Raw genomic sequence first — 19,833 nt, 5'->3', positions numbered from 1 at the left:
ATCCCATCACCCTCGTCCAGGCAGGTGTGTTTCGCCAGGTGCGTCAAACAAACCAACAACAACAACAACACTAATAACATGTTACCATTTTTTCACAATCTTTTCTTACGCCTGAGTAAAAAAAAAAAAAAAATGTAAATCAATGAAATTAACTTCTTCGCTTCAAAAATTTCCAGTCACTGACGAAAGATGATAAAAAAACAACAACAATAATTTACAATGATGAAGCAGATTAATTACCATAACTTGCAATTAAATCCAATAAAAAAATGAGTTACGTGTACCAAACCCTTTTTTCTCACAAATCTTGAATTAAAAAGAAGGAAAAAACTTGGCATTTTCTTGTTTCGTTCGTGTTTCAAACAAGTCAGATAGCAACATTGATAAGCAAGGTCGTTCAGTCCACAAAGATGACCTGATTTGACCCGATCCGAGTGTCACGTGACCTGGGATGGCTAGCTATGGGTCACCAGGTCATCCTACGGGGCCTCTTCGACCTGACCTGACCTGACCTACACACATACGATTAAAACAAGCAAATCTAACACAGGAAATCATGAGGAACACATTCTCTTCCTCTCACATCAGAAAATGGACTCAAAAACACCTATAAAAAAGAAACAGAACAGAAAAGCTAAAAAAAACTAAAAAACGCAGGAAAACAAACATCATTCTTTACCCTGTACAAGTTTTTTTTATTTAAAATTTGTGGTCTAATAATTTATCTATCGAGGTGTGAACATGAATAAGACTTTTTTTTATCTGTATTTTTTTATGTGTGTGTTTTTGTTTACGTCATCTATCTAGTTGTGGCGAGATCGGTTATTTTGAACTGTATCGTGGATCAGAACCGAACCAACCCGGTCGTGGTTCCCTCCTCTCTCGAGAACCACCGCTACAAGTATATACACAAAATGCTACCCACAGTTCACTACAAGTATACTCTTATTTATATTTATATGTATAGTCATATATATATATTTATATATTTATAAATACCAACTCCAAATCACTTTTTTTACGCTTTTAAAAGTTTCCCGTTTAAGTGTTATTGTTATTATTATTATTATTAATATTATTATTAATATTATTATTATTATTATTAATATTATTATTATTATTATTTTATTTTCCTTATTTCTCACATGCAAACAACAAGAGCAGGAGTGAGGAGTGAAGAGTTTGTTATCTCTCTCTCTCTCTCTCTCTCTCTCTCTCTCTCTCTCTCTCTCTCTCTCTCTCTCCAGGTCGGAGCCCTCGGAACAAACAGCACATGGTGCCCCCGCTGTGGATGGCAGGGGCGGCGGGGCGAGGGGGCGGAAAGGTGGGCCCCCCCGACCGCATCCAGAAAGTGCTTGGCTCAAAGATGACGCGCCTCTAAGTGTGGGGGGCGGGGACCGGCGCCCCCTCCTGGCTGGGGGCGCTCCGTGTTGGTAGAGAGTGGTGGTGAGTGAGTGGTGAGCTGGAGGAGGAGATGGAGGAGGAGGTGGAGGAGGAGGGGAGGAGGAGGAACAAGAGGAGAAGAAGGAGAAAAAGAAGAACGATAAACACGAAAAGAAGAAATAAAAACAAAACAAAATAGTGAAATGTTTAAAACCGGAAAAATGTGGAGAGAGAGACACATCGGGAAGAAAATGTGAAAAAAAAACAAAAAAAACAATGAAATAAAACAAAAAAAGAAAAACTAAAATAAAAATCACAAAAAAACAAATAAAATAATAATCACAAAAAAATAAATAAAATAATAAAATAAACAGCCGCGCTAGTAACAACAACGGCTGAAGTGAAGACAGCAACAGCAGCAGTAGTAGTAGTGTAGTAACAGTAGTGGTGGTTATAGTGGTGGTTATGGTGGTGGTGGTGGTGGTGGTTGTTAACGGGTTGCTGTGGAAATCGGTACGGCGACTCACTTTGAAGACGCCCCCCCACGGCAAGGTGTGGGGGGGGGAGGAGGCACCCAACACCTGCTTCCACCGTCTAAAGTTGCCTACAATTCAATGCGTACCATACCTGGGGGGGGAGGGACAGGGCGTCTTAATCTTGGTTCCTAAACTCATCTCTCGGTTTACGAACACTTGACTTAAAGGGAGATGAACTTAATATTTAACTCTTCACTTCATGACTCGGTTTACGAACACTTGACTTTAAGGGAGATGAACTTAATATTTAACTCTTCACTTCATGACTCGGTTTACGAACACTTGACTTTAAGGGAGATGAGCGTACTATTTAACTCTTCACTTCATGACTCGGTTTACGAACAGATACACAGTTCACTTCCCAATTTCCAAACACACTTACACCTGTCTTCTACTTTCGAACAAACCTACGCCTAATTCCTCCACTTTCGAACACCTGACTTGTGAACTTTGAAGTGATTTGAACATATCAGTTAATTCTGCACTTCATTACTCAACTTAACAAACAAATATACACCTCACCTCCTAATTTACGAACACACCTTACCTGAGATTGAATAAAAAAACCACAATAACAGATAACCCAATTAACAACACCCAAAATACCCTAACTACACTATAATTACCAAGAAAATGACCTACTTACGCACTATCTAACTACAGGTGGGAGGTGAATACAGGTACAGGTGAATTAATGAACTAAAACACCTGTACTTATCCTTCCCTCTCTTTCAATCCAGTAGAGTTAATCATTACAGGTGTGAACTGATTACAGGTAAGCACAGGTGAACTAATAAGAATACCTGTCCTAATCTTCCCTTTAATACAGGTGAGTTAATGATACCTGGGAACTCGATACAGGTACCCGCTACAGTAATCAGGTGGTTTAATTAGTCTACCTGGCCTGTGTTTCTAAGTACAGGTGAATTAATTAAGACTACCTGGCTTCTGTATCCTCAGGTGAGTTAAATAGACTACCTAACCTGTGTTTCTAAGTAATGCAGGTGGGTTAATTAAATTACCTGCCCTGTGTAAATCAAAAGACTACCTGTCCTTGTGTTTCTAAGTAATGCAGGTGGGTTAATTAGTGTACCTGGCCTCGTGTTCCTAGCAGTACAGGTGAGCTAATGACAGGTACTCACACTGGCCGGTTCCTCAATGGTATCCATTAGCATAAGCTGCTATGAGTGGTCCCTGAAAATGGGAAATACAAAGCACGTTAATATTTTGTCCCTTTTTCCTCGACTCGCGAAAATAAAACCGTGAAAAAGGTGAATGAGACAGAGACAGAGAGAGAGAGAGAGACAGAGAGAGAGAGAGAGAGAGAGAGAGAGAGAGAGAGAGAGAGAGAGAGAGAGAGAGAGAGAGAGAGAGAGAGAGAGAGAGAGAGAGAGACTTTAATATGAGATACAAAATTTCTCTGCTCCTTCGCTCCTTTCCTTCTTCCCTTGAACTTCCAGCCTCCTTCATCTCCCATTCCTCCTCCTCCTCCTCCTCCTCCTCCTCAACAGTGCTAATTTCTTGCTCGGAAAGACTAGATATTCACATCTCATCCTCTCTTTGGGATGAAAAGTTCCCCCAGAAATGCTTAATGCGAGGAGGAGGAGGAGGAGGAGGAGGAGGAGGAGGAGGAGGAGAAGGAGGAGGAGGAGGAGGAGGAGGAGGAGGAGGAGGAGGAGGAGGAGCTACAGTTAAAAAGAAGACAAAAGGAGGTTTCAGATAAAAGGAATTGAAGAAGAGAAGGTGAGGAAAGAAGATAGTGACGAAATAAGAAGAGGAATAGAAAGAAGAAAAAAAAAGCAAAAGACAGGAGTACGAAGAATAAATAAGGAAAGGGAGAAACACAGGAATAAAGGAAAGAAGAATAAATAAAGAGGGGAAAAAAATGTTACAGGGGAAACTAGGGCGCAGGGAAGGCAAAATTGAGGGAAAAAATAAAGGGAATATAAAGAGAAGAGAAGGATGAGAGAAATTAAGAAAATGGACAAAGAAAACGAGGAGGAGGGAAAAGTTAAGGCATTAGAGAAAAGGAAAAGAAGGAAGGAAGGAAGGAAGGAAGGAAGGAAGAATTGAAGGATTTTTGTCTTTTTCGAGGAGGAGGAGGAGGAGGAGGAGGAGGAGGAGGAGGAGGAGGAGGAGGAGGAGGAGGAGGAGGAGGAGGAGGATAAGGAAATTCACCATAAATGAAGATATGGAAGAAAGGAATCTCTCTCTCTCTCTCTCTCTCTCTCTCTCTCTCTCTCTCTCTCTCTCTCTCTCTCTCTCTCTCTCTCTCTCTCTCTCTCCACAGGTCTTTCCTCATTAGACCTGCACTCCTGAGACCAACTTGAGCCCAACTTATTGAAGTAAGTTGTGGTCTTGCGCATTGAAGGAGGGAGAGAGAGAGTGGGAGAGGGAGAGGGAGAGGGGGAGGGAGAGGGAGAGGGAGAGGGGGAGGGAGAGAGAGGGGGAGAGGGGAGGATATGGAGGAATTACTGCCAAGTGAGATTAAGAGAAGTTGAGACAGTGGGAGAGAGAGAGAGAGAGAGAGAGAGAGAGAGAGAGAGAGAGAGAGAGAGAGAGAGAGAGAGAGAGAGAGAGAGAGAGAGAGAGAGAGAGAGAGAGAGAGAATAGATACTGTACCACCTCAATACACTCACTCACTCACTCACTCACTCACTCACTCACTCACTCTCTCTCTCTCTCTCTCTCTCTCTCTCTCTCTCTCTCTCTCTCTCTCTCTCTCTCTCTCTCTCTCTCTCTCACACATATAGATAAAAAAACAGGAATGTAAACAAACAAGACAATAAACAAATAAATACTAAAGAACAATTAATTCTTACATTCCCCATTCCTTCTTCCCATTCCTCACTCTTGTCACCCTTCCCTCTCCCTCCTAGACTCCCCATCTCCCTTTCCTACTCTTCCTCCTCCCTTTCTCCACTCCCCAATCCTTCTCTACTCTCCCCAACCTTCCTTTCCTCCCCCTTCTCTTCTACCATCAATTCCCCTTCCTCTTCTTTCTCCCCATTTAATCCCTAGCTTCCCATATTCTTCCAACAATTTCCATATTTCTACCCATTTCTTTCCCCTCTCCCTCCATCACCTCTTCCCATCCCTCCCCAATTCCTCCTCCCCCTTACATTTCTTCCCCCTTTCCCTCCTCCCCTCACCACCCCTTCCCTATCGCTCCAATCAACAGTTCTCCTTACATTCCTTCCTCATCCCCCCTATTAACCCTTCACCCCTTGTATACCTTCCCTTACACTCCCCCCTCCCTCCTATCAATACCCAGACCTCACCTCTCCTATCCCCGGTTTCCTCACTCACCCGGTTGACAGTGACAGGAAATGATGAAGGTTGAGGAGAGGCTGCTTGGACGTAACCCACAGTGGTGTCTCCTGGGGCTGCTGAAAACACATCCATCGGCCCTGGTGACCCTGTGTGTCCGAAACCCCTACTGGTGGCGGTAGCCGGGGATGTAGGTGGGCCGTACCCTTGGGGAAAGCTGTTCATCACTGGGGGAGTAAGGGGAGAGAATGGGTGAGACTGGGGGAAATGGGGGAGGTGGAATTTGGGTGAGATGGGGTGGGATTAGAATTGTGAGAGAGAGAGAGAGAGAGAGAGAGAGAGAGAGAGAGAGAGAGAGAGAGAGAGAGAGAGAGAGAGAGAGAGAGAGAGAGAGAGAGAGAGTGCTTGATTTTAGTTCAGGGGAGATGATGGGGTTTTAATAAGTGCAGGGGGAAGAGGAGGAGGAGGAGGAGGAGGAGGAGGAGGAGGAGGAGGAGGGAGACATGGTGACACTGCAACTGACGTAGATATATTATTAGAATTCTCTCTCTCTCTCTCTCTCTCTCTCTCTCTCTCTCTCTCTCTCTCTCTCTCTCTCTCTCTCTCTCTCTCTCTCTCATTTTTGTATATTTGAAAATGACTCGTACGTGCAAATGTGTAAAGATAGCTTCGATTTTCATTATATTTTGCTCTCTCTCTCTCTCTCTCTCTCTCTCTCTCTCTCTCTCTCTCTCTCTCTCTCTCTCTCAGTAAACGAAAACACGAGAAAAGTTTGCAACAATCAATCAAAACATCACGAGAGAGAGAGAGAGAGAGAGAGAGAGAGAGAGAGAGAGAGAGAGAGAGAGAGAGAGAGAGAGAGAGAGAGAGAGAGGAACGCCACTCTCCCCAGAATCCATTAGTTTGATGTGGAAGTTTCATTAGAAAATTCGTCATATTGGGAAATTTGTACTTTATTTATTTTCTCTCTCTCTCTCTCTCTCTCTCTCTCTCTCTCTCTCTCTCTCTCTCTCTCTCTCTCTCTCTCTCTCCTCATTATCTTTTATCTCTTTCCATCAATCACTGCAAACTCTGCCAAAATGAAAATAACTCCTTTTTTTATCTATTTTTATTTTTTTCCTCTTCCTGGAAATGGAAATACTGTGTCCATTCCGAGAGAGAGAGAGAGAGAGAGAGAGAGAGAGAGAGAGAGAGAGAGAGAGAGAGAGAGAGAGAGAGAGAGAGAGAGAGAGAGAGAGAGAGAGAGAGAGAGAGAGAATCCTTAAAAAAAAGATGGGTTAATACAGGTAAGACAAGGCGAGACGAGGTGTGTACGTGTGTAAATAGGGAAAAGGGTTAATTAGTACAGGTGAGGCGAGGTGAGGTGAGCGAGTACCTGTGGAAATATGAAAAAAATAGGAAATCTGAAAAAAAAGCTGAAAAAAATGATTGGTTAGTACAGGTAAGGTGAGCGTGTGGGTTACCTGTGGAAATAGGAAAAAATCTGTCCTCTTATAAAAATGATTGGTTAATGCAGGTGAGGCAGTGAGTTACCTGTGGATATAGAAAACCCATACACACACACACACACACACACACACACACACACACACACACACACACACACACACACACACACACACACACACACACACACACACGCAAAAAAAAGATAGGTTCGTACAGGTGAATGAGTGAGTGAATTACCTGTACACAGAAAACCAGGTAGAAAAGAAAGGTAAGAAAAGAAAAAAAAAAGCTTTCCTAGCACAGGTGTGAGTGAGTTACCTGTGGAAAGTGAAAACCCATAAAATATACAAAAAAAAAAAATAAAAAAAAATGAAAACTTCAAAAAATATTAGTTAGCACAGGTGAGAGTGAGTGGGTTACCTGTAAAAACAGAAAACAAGCAAAAGAAAGAAGAGAAAAACTTACAAATATCGGAAAAAAAAAAAAAAAAAAAAAAAAAAAACTCTTACAAATACGATTAATCAGCAGAGGTGAGCGAGTGGGCGGGTTACCTGTAGTCCTGAGCATTGGGGAGGAGTTGATGTGATCAGCTCTGGAGTGAGGGGCGGCCGCGGTCACCTGAATGGGCTGCTGGCCTCTTTGATCCGGGCCCGCGCCGCTCATGGTGACAGTGCCGGTGAGGGTGCCAGAGTCGTAGTAGGTGCCTGCCGCGAGTCGCTCAGCCTGAAGGTGGTAAGGCAACATATCCTCTGTCACTTCGCCCTGCAAGACAGCGACAGGGGAGGGCATTACATACCTAAACTGCCTCTACTTCTGTATCGTCACTGGTGAAGGACGTGGTGGTGTGATGGGTGTGGTGCGGAGAGCCTCTACTGCCCTCTTACCGTCAGTGTGGGCGTGATGGGGGCGGTGGGGGTGAGTGTGGGCGTGGCAACAGCACCGGAGTCATAATAAGCAGCAGCCTTGAATCCGTCAGCGGGCGTGGGCGTCTGAGGGGACACGCCCGTGATGGAGGCGCCCGTGGCTGAGGGGAAGTACCCACACCCGGCGGGGAAACCTGGCCGGAGACACGGGAGGTCAAGCAAGGTCATGGTGAGGTCACGTGTTGGGGCATCATGAAAAAGGTCAAAAAGTTATGGGTGAAGTCACACCGAAAATGTTTTGAAAAGGGAAGTTCAAGGGTTAAAAAATGGTTAGTCAGACTTTTGGTGCTGGTTTGGAATGAAGGGGCGACTTGTGAACGGCTCCGGGGTTAGCAGTTAATAAAATCCAAGGTCAGTGATGGAGACAAAAACAAAAAAAAAGAAAAGACACATAATTCAGAAAACCAGACGTTAAAAGGCACCCGGGCAAAGATGTAACATAGAAAACGGTTAGTGGGGGACAGCGAGAGTGGGCAGCGGGCGAGTCACTTTTTCAAAACAGCTGCTCGACACACGCTAGAAAAATGTACACAACACTACCAATGTCTCGGGCCAGTAACATGCCAAACCCAAAATGGCGGGCGACACTACTGCCACCTCGCGGCTAAATGCGGGCCACTCACTAGGAAGGCTACAAAAATTCGTTCTAGAAAATTGTGGTGCTAACAGTTGATCTAAAACAGTCGACACTAGAAACCTGGAAGGAGGAAGAGTTAGTGATGCTAATGAAGAACACACACACGCACACACAGTGATTGTTCTAGTGATTGCATTGTTAACTAGTTGTTTCTAAGTCATCCTAACATCACACTCGCAGGTCATAACAGCCTCTGCTCTAATAGTAAGTAGAAGTAATACATTCACCTAGTACATTAGTAGTAATCACTAATAACAAGACATTATCATCATCATCATCATCATCATCACCAATCAATCAATCAGTCAAATCATCAATCAATCACGTCATATCAACATGAATAACATTTGGCTAGACTGATTCTCTTCACTTGACTAACAATCTAGACCATATGGCACTGAGCACCTCTAGGACTCACTAGGAGAACCTAATACACTTGTTCTAGCATGGAGAGAGGCTCTAGGGCGCCTATAGAATACTAGAAAGTACTAAAGAGAACACTAAACCATCTAATAGTAATAGTAGTAGTAGTAGTAGTAGTAGTAGTTAGAGGAACTGGTTTCTTGACTAATTAGAGATGTCTTGGATAATCATTCTCATCTCAGTGTGCAGGCGAGCCTCTTCTGATGGGAGACACACAGCTAGAGCTTCTTCTAAAGGCTGCTTCACCTAGGCACGTCTCTGACTACGGAAAAGGTTGTGTTTGGTGAGAGAGGCTACGTGGCTAGAGCGAAGGACAGTTCAACACGAGCACAATGCGATCAGTGGTGGAAGGAAAGCAGACCAGAAAAACTGTGTAATCTGGTTTTGGTACTTACTCAAAAATATTATTGTCTGTCTCTCTCTCTATCTCCCTCTCTGACTCAATCTCTCTCTCTCTCTCTCTCTCTCTCTCTCTCTCTCTCTCTCTCACACTCATTTATTATTGGCTTCCTCTACTGGCTCACTATTGCAGTTTCTCTTTTTTTTCTTTAATATTTGTTTCTCTCTCCTCCTCCTCTCTTCTTCTCTTGGTCTCCTGTGTCTCTCTCTTTTGATCTTCGTGTTTTGGCAACCACACTTTTTTGGGGGACATTTTGCAGTACAGTGGACACGTGACACCCTTTCTCTTCGTACACAACAGGTTACCATCTCAAAAAAATGGGTTAGCTTACTTCTAAACTCTACACTAAGTCATCAAACAAAAGAAAAGAAAAAAAAATCGGAAGAAGAAAACATTACATTACTTTTCATCGTATACAATTGATATAAAAACAGTACTGAAAAAAATAAAAAAACAAAAAAAAAAAAAAAATCAAAATATCCTACAAATGACTACAGTAGTTTTGAGATTATATTACAATTTCGAAAAAAAAAAAAATCTACATAAACTGGTGAAGTAAACAGATTATCACTGGACAAACCACTATGTACACAATACACCATTAATAGCAGTAGGTTGAGTTTGACCATCAGTTATGTACCAAAAAGAAACAAACCACTACAAAACCAAAGTATTTAGGTGTGTACGAGGCTTGCCAAGTACCTGTGTGCTAATTAGTGACATAGGTGAGACACACAGGTAGTTAGCACACCTGTACGAGGCTTGCCAAGTACCTGTGGTAATTAGTGACAGGTGAGACACACAGGTAGTTAGCACACCTGTACGAGGCTTGCCAAGTACCTGTGTGGTAATTAAAGGGCACAGGTGACACACAGGTAGTCGGCACACCTGCACCGGGGTGAGAGGGACGTGCATTCACCGTCAGCATGTCAGGGAGTTGACCCTACTGATTCTTGGGGTTACAAGAAAAACTCTAAGTCAAAGATTTTTTTTTTTTTTTTTTTTTACCTGAAACCTAATTATTATTTTTTTTTCTTTAGGGGATGATAAAAAAAAATTACATACTCTAATACAAAGATGATGTGTGGTCTTGATCCTGTCTATGATTGTTGGGGTAAAAAATCTGATCTAATTCTTTGTTTTTTTTGTACATAAACTTCCGTTACATTCAAAATTATATAAAAAAAAAGGTGAAAAGTATATGAGTGGTAGCAGCAGTAGTGGTATACAAAAAGTGGGAGTTTTTAAAAGGGAACAACAGCCTCCTACGGGACTACAGTGCACTTTCCCATTTTCTCTCAGTGTCTCTCCTAGCGCACCATTACCCCTACTTCGTGATAAAAATGACTCATCTCACTTCTCAAACGACCACTAACAAAAGACAACCGCCCACCAATCACACCACCCACACACCCAGTCACCAACCCTACGGCGCACAGAAAATGAGCCACAACCACGCACCCCATTTTCTATAAACCGCTAGGGGGCCGAGGAGTGAGTGAAGAAGGGTGACTCGTGTAATTTAGGAGGGCGCTTGTCTCTACATAACGACTGCACTGGTCTTACCGGGAGAAAGGACATGGATGGCACGGTATTGTGGCAGGACATTGGAGTGGGAGCTTTTGACCGCTGCCTGGGACTCCTGCCTGACTTGTATTGCTGCAGTTAGCCCTATAATGGTCACAGAAAACAGAGCTAAGGTTGTGGTGGTGGCGGGGGCAAGGGGTGTGGCTACTTTTAACTTCATCCATTCTCATTCACTCTCTTATGTTTTGATTATTTGTTTTTTTTTGGTTTATATTGTTTTATGGTTATTTATTTATTGTTTTGGTTATTCATTCACTTAGTATCAGTGGCGGACCAGCAACAGGTGGGAAAGTTACACCTGAGCACACCTGTGGTTAATTAAGATGGAGTTTATATTATTATTAAAATCGAATGTTTTTTTTTTTCTTTTTTTTAATGCACACCTATCTACATTAAATTCGCTCGTCTTTTTTTTTATTTTATTTAGGGAGTATTTTAGCATTCAAACCTTTATAAAACCAGAGATAAAGGTCTAGGAGTTTGGTCCCCGTGTGAAATCTCAACATTCATTATTGGTTTGCGATCCGCCACTGGACTGCATCAATCATTCGTGTCTATTCAGAATCGTATTGCTTTGGGTCTTTTTAACGCCTCTCTTTCTCATTCTCGTACAGTTCACAGCAAAAAGGAAACAAGAGGACTAGCTCATTGTATTATGCACTAAGTAACAACATCAGTAAATTTGTGATACATGTTACAGTGAAGGTAGTAAGTGTCTTTTCTTTGCTATTTAAAGGCACGAGTTTCCAGCTGATCTGTCTGCCTGACGCGTCTGAACATGTTTCCGCCAAGATATCTGGAACACGCTTCTTTCTTACTTGGAGGAAAAGGGTTGAGAAAAGGCCGTTATGACTCCTGACCAATGAATTCAAACGTGCATTTTATGGGCCAATCAGGGACGGGTTTAATTCGAATCTGGACCAATGGGAGGACGGTTGAATCAGAATGGTGGCCAATCAAGAAGCATAACAAATCTACGCCAGTCACAGCAAATCTGACAAATTTTGGAAAAGAAAATTGAAAAGACTAAATTTGAAACAGCAGTGAATAAAAATGGACGTAGATCAATTTGGCATAATAATAATAATAATAATAATAATAATAATAATAATAATAATAATAATAATAATAATAATAATAACAATAATAATGACAGTAAAAGGGAAGCTATTACACAAACACAATATTAATCAAAACTAACTGAATCTCATTAAAAAAAATATATTCTTTGGGGTAAAAAAAATGAACAAAACACATGTGCACTTCATCCTTCAGGGAGGACGGAAAAAAAAAAAAAAAGTCGTACCTTTTAGAAAACCATTAAAGAAAAAAGTAACTTGCACCCTAGGGGGAAGTATGTACTGTGGGAAATCTGAACCTAGTGAAGCTACGCCTATCGTACCACGGCAACACAAACATTGAGCGCAAAGCATCGTACACTAAAGCAAAAGGTATCGCACGCCGCCAGCAACACATTCTGAATCTCACTTCTTTCTCATTGTAATTCACTAAGACGCACAAAATCACTTAGTAAGGAAGAGAGGGTGCTTCAGAAAAAAAAAAAAAAAAAAAAAAAAAAAAAGAGGGGAGGAGGGAGGGGAGGGGAGGGAGGGCAACAGAAATCTAAGACAGCTTTACAAACTTCGGCTTCTACCTCTCTCTCTCTCTTGCTCTCTCACTCTCTCTCACTTATGGCGGATCAAAAAGCAGATATTTTTAAGGGGGAGAGGAAAAAAGGGGGTTTAGGGGGGGAGGTGGGGAGCTATGTTAACCCACCTTACAGGAAAATTTTGGGGTTATTTTGGAGGGTTTTGAAGGGGCAGAGAAGGGAGAGGAGGGGGCGGGGGTAGGCCTACTGTGTTAGACGAAATATTCTCAGGCGCGGGCACGGGCAGGTCATTCACTACAAAATGGTGGCAGCGGTAGTAAACGAGTAGTAGTAGTAGTAATAGTAGTAGTAGTAGTAGTAGTAGTAGTAGTAGTAGTAGTAGTAGTAGTAGTAGTAGTAACAGTAATGGACAAGACAAACTACGAGAGAAAATAGTATAATCTAAGTAACAATAGTAACAGTAGTAGTAGTAGTAGTAGTAGTAGTAATCTTCGTTTCTTCCTAAGGCCTAATTGGCTGATAGTGAACAATTGCCTCTGACACATTTTGCGGCTGTCCTATGAAGGTACACAATGATAACTACAAGTAAATCACAAGAGTAGTCAAAGAGCTAAGGGTACCATCTAGCAGTAATATAACCAGCTAGTCTCTCTAATTCAAAGATTGGGCCAACTTTTAATTATACATGCCTCGGGTTTCATGCAAGTCTCTCTCTCTCTCTTTCTTTCTTTCTTTCTCTCTTTCTCTCTTTCTTTCTCTCTCTCTTTCTCTCTCTCTCTCTCTCATCTAGATACATACACGTTCTAAACATGACCAAGCTATGTAGAGGAAATGGAAGTTGTTTAAAAAAAATATTGTCCATTATATTTATTTGACATACATACATAATCAATTCTTTAATGAGATTATTATTATTATTATTATTATTATTATTATTATTATTATTATTATGATTATTATGATTATTATTATTATTATTATTATGATTATTATATTATGATTACTGATAACTTTTTTTTTTTTGGTTGCATTTTTTTGTATTTTTTGTATTATTTTTTTTTTTTAGTGTTATAGGAGTCGTGTCTGATGCGGGTGCTTACAACAACACGCTTGGCTGATGGCGGGTATGACACACACAACATGTTTGGCAAGGATTTAGACACAGCCTGTTCTCTCAAGGGAGCCTCGCGCCGTCCATTTCCCTCCATCAGAGACCAAAGGATGACACACACCAAACAATCGGATCCAGTACTACCAACAAAGCATCTAGAACTATTCCAGTAACTTCCAAAAATTTGTATAAGCTACGGTTTTTTTTAGACTTTTACTTTTTTTTTTTTTTCTTAATTTGTTTAGTGCTTAACGCCACTTTTCCCTCCTCCCTTCTTCCTCCAGGAGTGTCTCTTTCCCTGCTAATTGTCCCTCTTTCTCTCCCTCCTCCACCTCTCCCCCGTCCGTGCAGTGAGGGGAGGGAGGAGGGGTGTTGGGGGTGGGGTGGAAGAAGGGGGGAGGGAGGGTGTGGCAGGAGATCTGGAGGGCGCGAGACCTTAAGATTAAACTAAATAACGTTCTAAAGCTTAAAAGGGAACCCTAAAACCAGGGTTCCTGTAAAGCCTTTCCCCCCGGACCCCCAAAAACCCGCGGCTCCTGCCAACCCGAGGGGAGACTTGAAAAAATCTAAATCCTACGAAAAAATTCTGCACTGGGAGACGCTAGAATTTTGCTGCTAAAAGGCTTAGACCTCGTGTTCTGAAACGCTTAAGGGATCTCACCGGGACTGTTTCCAAGGCCGCGGGATGACTAGGGGGGTTCGCAAGGGTGTTTTCCCTCATCAGTGTGCAGAATGCCTCTTTGACTATCACTAGAGTCACGGAAACACCCCTGTAACCCCAGAGAGCTCCTCCCGCCGCAGCTTGCCAAACGAAGCCAGGATAAGACGCCCCAGTGTTTCAGAGCAGGAGTGTGGGTGCGGGCAGGGAGTGTTTTCAAGGCGCGGGGAGCAACCTGGGGAGTTTTAAGAGTCCGAAGGGTCGAGCGAGGACAACCTTTGAAGATGTCAACACTTAGACATCAAAATACAAGGTAGAAAAATTACAGTTATGATATGCGTTAAATAATTTGAAAAGTGGAAAAAAAAATAGAAAACAACGAAATGCCGACAGAGAGAGGACAAAAAAATTATATGTATATATATATATATATAAAAAAAAAGAGTTAAAGACACTGGCATGCGTTCTTTGTTTGTTTTTAAAAATAGAGATGACTTTTCCTCCTTCATGAGTAAGAGTATAACTATCATCATCATCATCATCATTCATGACTATACATCGTGTGAAGAGAGGAATATGCATTACAATTAGTATAAGAGAGAGAGATGGCCGGTTGGCGGGGCACCATCCGAACTGACGTGAAAGCCAACAATGAGAACCAAACGCCTGCACTGGAATACGGAACGCAATGCTGAAAAGGCTCAGTTTTTTGTGAAGAGAATCCAGAGACTCCGCTGAGACAAAGGACCACAAGCGTCCCTCTAGAGGAAGAACAAGGTCAGTAGTAAGGTCATTGAGGCAGAACAACAACAACAACAAGACAAGCTGTGGACACGCCGAACTCTGGAAAGGCGCTTTGAAATCATTGGCTGTTTAAGAGTAAGATTATATATATATTAAAAAAAAGATCATACTGGTTCTTGCGTGGCTTTGCAGTTGCAACTCAAAATCCTAGAATCTTTTTGGCGTTGCAACGGTGAAAATGTTAAGGGTGAGAGGTCTGGAGACTCTAAGGAGACAAGATAAGGTCAGACCTCGTGAGGGAGACAATGAGGGTTAGTGGCGGACATGTTAAAACACACATACCCCTAAAAGAAATGTTACGGCAATGAGCTGCAGGGGAGGAAAAAGCACTCTGACCCGTCACTGGCAGGGGTTCCAAAAGGTGAATGGAACGACTGCTGGGCGCCAGATTGGTGGTAAAATACTCAAAGCAACTCCGGGCTCCTTTAAATGGGTAAAACCAAATGAATCAGTGTACAGAGGGTAAGACTACAGTCACTACAACTACTGAAGGAAAAGTCTACAGGTTCAGTCACTAGTTCATCCAGTACACGTCAAATAAGGAAATAAAAGCGATCTTTGAGACTCTGCATTGGGAGAAAAAAAAAAAGTACAGTAAGAGGAACAACTTGACTACAGCTTAAGAGAAAAAATAAAGCCACGATTAAGGGTGTTTTAAAAAGGTTTAAGGAGATTTACAGAGGTTTAAGGTTTGTTTTCGATGTAAAGAGAGAGAGAAAACGGTAGACCAAAAGACAGACTGAGACTCGAGACCCAAGGACCTTAAGGACTGACCTAAACTGTCACCTAAACTTGAAAGGACGTCGTGGGTTTTAAAGAGGAGAAGGTACCGTAAAAATAGTGATATATAACTTGTTCGTTTTGTATTTGAAAGATTGTCCGAACTGAAGCTTTCTACACGTACATCTTGTGTGTGTCTTGGTGATGTACAAAAAATGAGACACAAACTAACTTAAAAAAAATTACAGTAACATAATAATGATAATGATATAATGACAAAACACGTGTGTCATTATTACACATTCTGAACTAAATCAAAAGAAAATACCGATGACTATATTCGTCCAAATCCAATTACAAAAAAAATAACAAACAATGAAACAAAAAATAACTGAATAACAACAAAGGAAGCACCTTAGATATAATACAAAAAAATATATACAACAATAAGATGCAAAAAAAGTAAGACTACAGGTTGGTAACTTTTCAAAAACTTAATGAGATGAAGGAGGTTCAAAGTTCACCCAAATGAAACTCCACGAACCACTTCAACAAACACTAATGAAGCTGCAATTAAGATTAGTGAAACATCTCTCTCTCTCTCTCTGACTCTCTTGCTCGCTCTCTCTCACTCACTCGCTATCTCTCTAGCGGTTCAAAGCCTCTCTACTGTACCGAAGCTTAACTATAGCTGTTCGAAGTCTCACTCAAGCGTTTTCAAGCCTCGCCTAACTAAATGCAACCTCGAGTGGGACTTACAATGGACGCAAATGAAGCTGCTTCGAACCCAAAACGGACTGAATGCAAATCGAGTTCCGATTAACTCATCCGACCCAAGCGAAGCAAACGGCACCAAGTGAACCAACGCCGAAATGAACCACCGAAACCATGTGCAGACCAAGCAAACCCTCACAACCTGAAGCCCAAATGAAGCCTAAATGACCCTGTGAAGCCATATGAAGCCAAAGAAAACGAGGCATCAACCGCCAGCACCCACAAATCTAAATGAACCACTGTGAATCCTTAAACGAATCCCAGTGAACCACCAAATGAACCGGAAATGAAGCAGTGCTGGCGAGCCTCGCAACACAAGGAGAGGAAGACGAGAAAAGACAAAAAGTCGAGTTAGAGAACAAATCAATAAATAAATGCAATATAGAGGCAGAATGTACAATTCAAAGAGGGAGAAAATATGTACAAAAAATATATATTATGTATATTTTTTTTATCATCGTGTATTTAACATTATAGTACTCAGACTCGGTCAATAAGTAGCGCAAGGAAATATATAAAATCTGAAAAAATAAATGAATTGCTTTTAGCCATGATACACAGCTAAACAAAAGTACAGGCGCGGCCACAAGTCAGTGAACAAACCACGCTCACTTCCCGCTTCGCCCCGCGCTCTCCCGCAACCTTACATTCTCTCACCTGCTGGGAGAAAAAAAAAAAAAAAAAAAAAAAAAAAAAAAAAGTACAGGTATTTTCTTTGTCAATTTCGTTAAAAGCATCGATCCTTTGGTTGCTTTGGATTCTGAGTCACTAAAACGGTCTGCTGCATTAAGAGCCGCTGGAGAGACCTCGGCCAGCAGAAGAAGCGGCAGCGGCTCAGACCTTCAGTGCATGCAGCTCACTTAGCGGCTGCACGGGTACTCCAATCAAAACCACAGGGGTCGTACCGCTATGAACAGTGACCGAAATCTTTGGGAGCGCACGAGACAGCGGAGAGGCGCGTGGCATGTTCCACGACTTATGTCCCCAGCTGTACATACATACATATACCTAAGCTTTGTCAAAATCTGTCGTCGTAACTAATAAAATAGCCTTTATTATCGTCGTTCACGTTATCAGAGCCGCGGGTGAGAGCACTGATAAGAAACGCAACCTTATGGCGGCTGAGGTAAATCCAAGGGGCGGGGATTAACGGGCAAGGAATCGCGGGCACAGAAGTGAACCCTGCGGTACTTTAAGATAGGAACGCGTGCACTGGCGACACCGGAAATACGGGCAAGCGATACGGGAGCGTGATGGGGGCGAGGGGTGGGGGAAGGGGCGGGCATGGAAGGGGTAATTAGTATATATATGGAAGTATTTCTTTTTATCGCAGTTTGCATAGTTAATAAAAGTGATGGTACCGGCACTGTATTGTACTCCACCCTGGTCTCGTTTTCTGTCAAGTCACGTGATGAAAATGGGAAGGGGAGGCTCACCTAATTGAGAGAGAGAAATAAAGTTTGACTCGTTTTTTTTTTTTTTTTATCCACCAAAAAAACTTGGAAAAACAAGTGGAAATATTTGAAACTATAGGTGGAATAATTTTTCGAGACCTTTACAAATGTGAGAAGGATTAGTGTGACTGCTTCTGGCGCCCCTCCAGCGTGGGAAAGAGAGGTCAAGCAGCTGGTCGGATTGGATTATTTTTGGCAATCCTTTATAACAGGAAAAAAAAAAATAAATAAATAAATAAATAAAAGCCAAATTTGATGATTTTTGTGACCCTTAGAAGAATGGGCAAAGAAGACAGAAAAAAAAAAAAAAGTTATAAAAAAAATGTTACACAAATCCCAATTCATCATTTCTGGTAAGAATGGCAGAAAGAAGGGGCTAATCTTTAGGTCAACTCTAATTATTCTCGCTAACTCCGAAGACCCTCAGGAACGCGGGCCATAAAGAATAAGGTGACGTCAAAGATCAAATTCGATAGTTTTCTTTCCCTCTAAGAGATGACCAACCAGACGTGACCTGCCGCGGAAAGAATGCGAGAGAGGGTCACCCAATCCTAGACTAGGCCTATGGGAGGTGAGAGCTTGAATTTTGTAACCAGCCAATGACTATGAAGGCTGCGGGTGACATCACTATGAGGTCTAACGTTACGCCCCTCTGCATCATCAAGGGGAGGAAAAAACTTACCGGCCTAGTGTTTGCCTACAGCCCTACACACCTGACGCTACCTGGCTGGGCTCATCTAATACTAGGGAGTGCTAGGTGTCAAGAAATCCCAGCCAATTAGAACTAGTCCGTGCCAAAAAAATGATTTCAAGAACTGACTGAAAGAAATGATGTTGTTAGGTTACTTGTTAACATTAAGCATTAGTTTGTGTCTTCTGGCAAACACACTTACATGCTAACATCTACAGGACTTACTTCAACAGGGAGGGCGGGTTCTAAAATGGCTGCCCAAGCTCGTGCGTTCTACAAGGGTTTAAGTTCTATGGTCTAAGTTTAAAGAGCTTGGTTACGTTATTCGTCTTAGTCTAAAAAATTGTATATAAGTTTTGTTTTTTTTATTTATTTATTTTTTTAACTTTAAGGGAGGAACTTGAGGGGGGGGGTTGTTATGTGCTAAAGTGATCATTATTATTATTATTATTATTATTTATCGAAATCATTATCATTGCTTGAAAAGGAGAGGAAGGAAAAGAATAAAAAAAAGGACGTAAAAGAAAATAAATAAAAAAATAAAAAATAAAAAAAACACGGGGGTAGGATGGGAAATTCCTTAAGAGCGAAAAGGAGGAACTGAACAAAAGTAAAAGAAAAGTGAAAAGTATAGAAAACAACTAAATTAAAATAAAACCTTTACGTGTGTCCGTGTTACACAAACTTTTCTCATTGAGGTGAAAATGAGAGAGAGAGAGAGAGAGAGAGAGAGAGAGAGAGAGAGAGAGAGAGAGAGAGAGAGAGAGAGAGAGAGAGAGAGAGAGAGAGAGAGAGAGAGAGAGAGAGAGAGAGAGAGAGAGAGAGAGAGAGAGAGAGAGATATGCACTGTTCTTGTTTGTGGGAAACGAATGAGACAAGGAAGAGTGTGGCTGGGAGAGGAGAATGAAAGGACAGTAAATGAAAGGAAAGGGAAAGTCAGCCGTGGAAGAAAATGAAAGTGAGTGAGAATGGAAGAATTAAAGAAAAGTAAGAAAATATTTGAAGACTCGGGGAACACAATAGGGCGGCTGAAGTAAGATAGAAAACAAAGAACGAGGAAGACTTACTGAAAAAAATAAAATAATAAGAGAAAAGAAATTACGATAAAGAGAGAGACAGAGAGAATAATGAGGAAATGAGATACAGGATAGTTATGAAGGAATGAGAAAATAAATAAAAGTAAGAATAAGCATAAAGGCAAAAAAAGGAAGGAAAAATAAAAAGGACAGAGAATAAATAAAAAAAGGAAAAAAGAAAGGAAAAAGGGAAAATAATGCAGTCCAAAAGGAAAAAAAAAAGAAAGAAAGGAGGAGAGGAAAAATAATGTAAAGTCCACGAAAAAGAAAGAAGGAAAGAAATGAAAATGGAAGAATGCAAAAATCAGGAAGAAAACAAGTTTGGAAG

The 19,833-nt window shown here is 41.6% G+C and overlaps 1 protein-coding gene across 3 annotated transcripts in view; it reads right to left on the bottom strand.

Moving 5' to 3' along the window:
* Positions 1-981: 981 nt before the first annotated feature.
* The window catches only part of LOC135093975 (RNA-binding protein Musashi homolog Rbp6-like), a 173,379-nt gene continuing 154,527 nt past the window's right edge, over positions 982-19,833 (bottom strand). The window contains exons 7-12 of one of the 3 annotated variants that reach the window (XM_063993656.1): positions 10,588-10,692; positions 7,523-7,695; positions 7,190-7,400; positions 5,229-5,416; positions 3,062-3,113; positions 982-2,010 (exon numbers count right to left, since the gene is read on the bottom strand). In XM_063993656.1, coding sequence (XP_063849726.1) covers positions 3,075-3,113; positions 5,229-5,416; positions 7,190-7,400; positions 7,523-7,695; positions 10,588-10,692 — 716 coding nt within the window. In that variant the 3' untranslated portion in view covers positions 982-2,010; positions 3,062-3,074. The remainder of the gene's footprint in view (positions 2,011-3,061; positions 3,114-5,228; positions 5,417-7,189; positions 7,401-7,522; positions 7,696-10,587; positions 10,693-19,833) is intronic. The other 2 variants (XM_063993657.1, XM_063993658.1) reach the window with 2 other exon arrangements.

This window comes from Scylla paramamosain, chromosome 44 (genome assembly GCF_035594125.1).
Source record: "Scylla paramamosain isolate STU-SP2022 chromosome 44, ASM3559412v1, whole genome shotgun sequence".
In the NCBI taxonomy this organism is placed as follows: Eukaryota; Metazoa; Arthropoda; class Malacostraca; order Decapoda; family Portunidae; genus Scylla; species Scylla paramamosain.
This window is presented reverse-complemented; position numbering and strand designations above follow the sequence as displayed.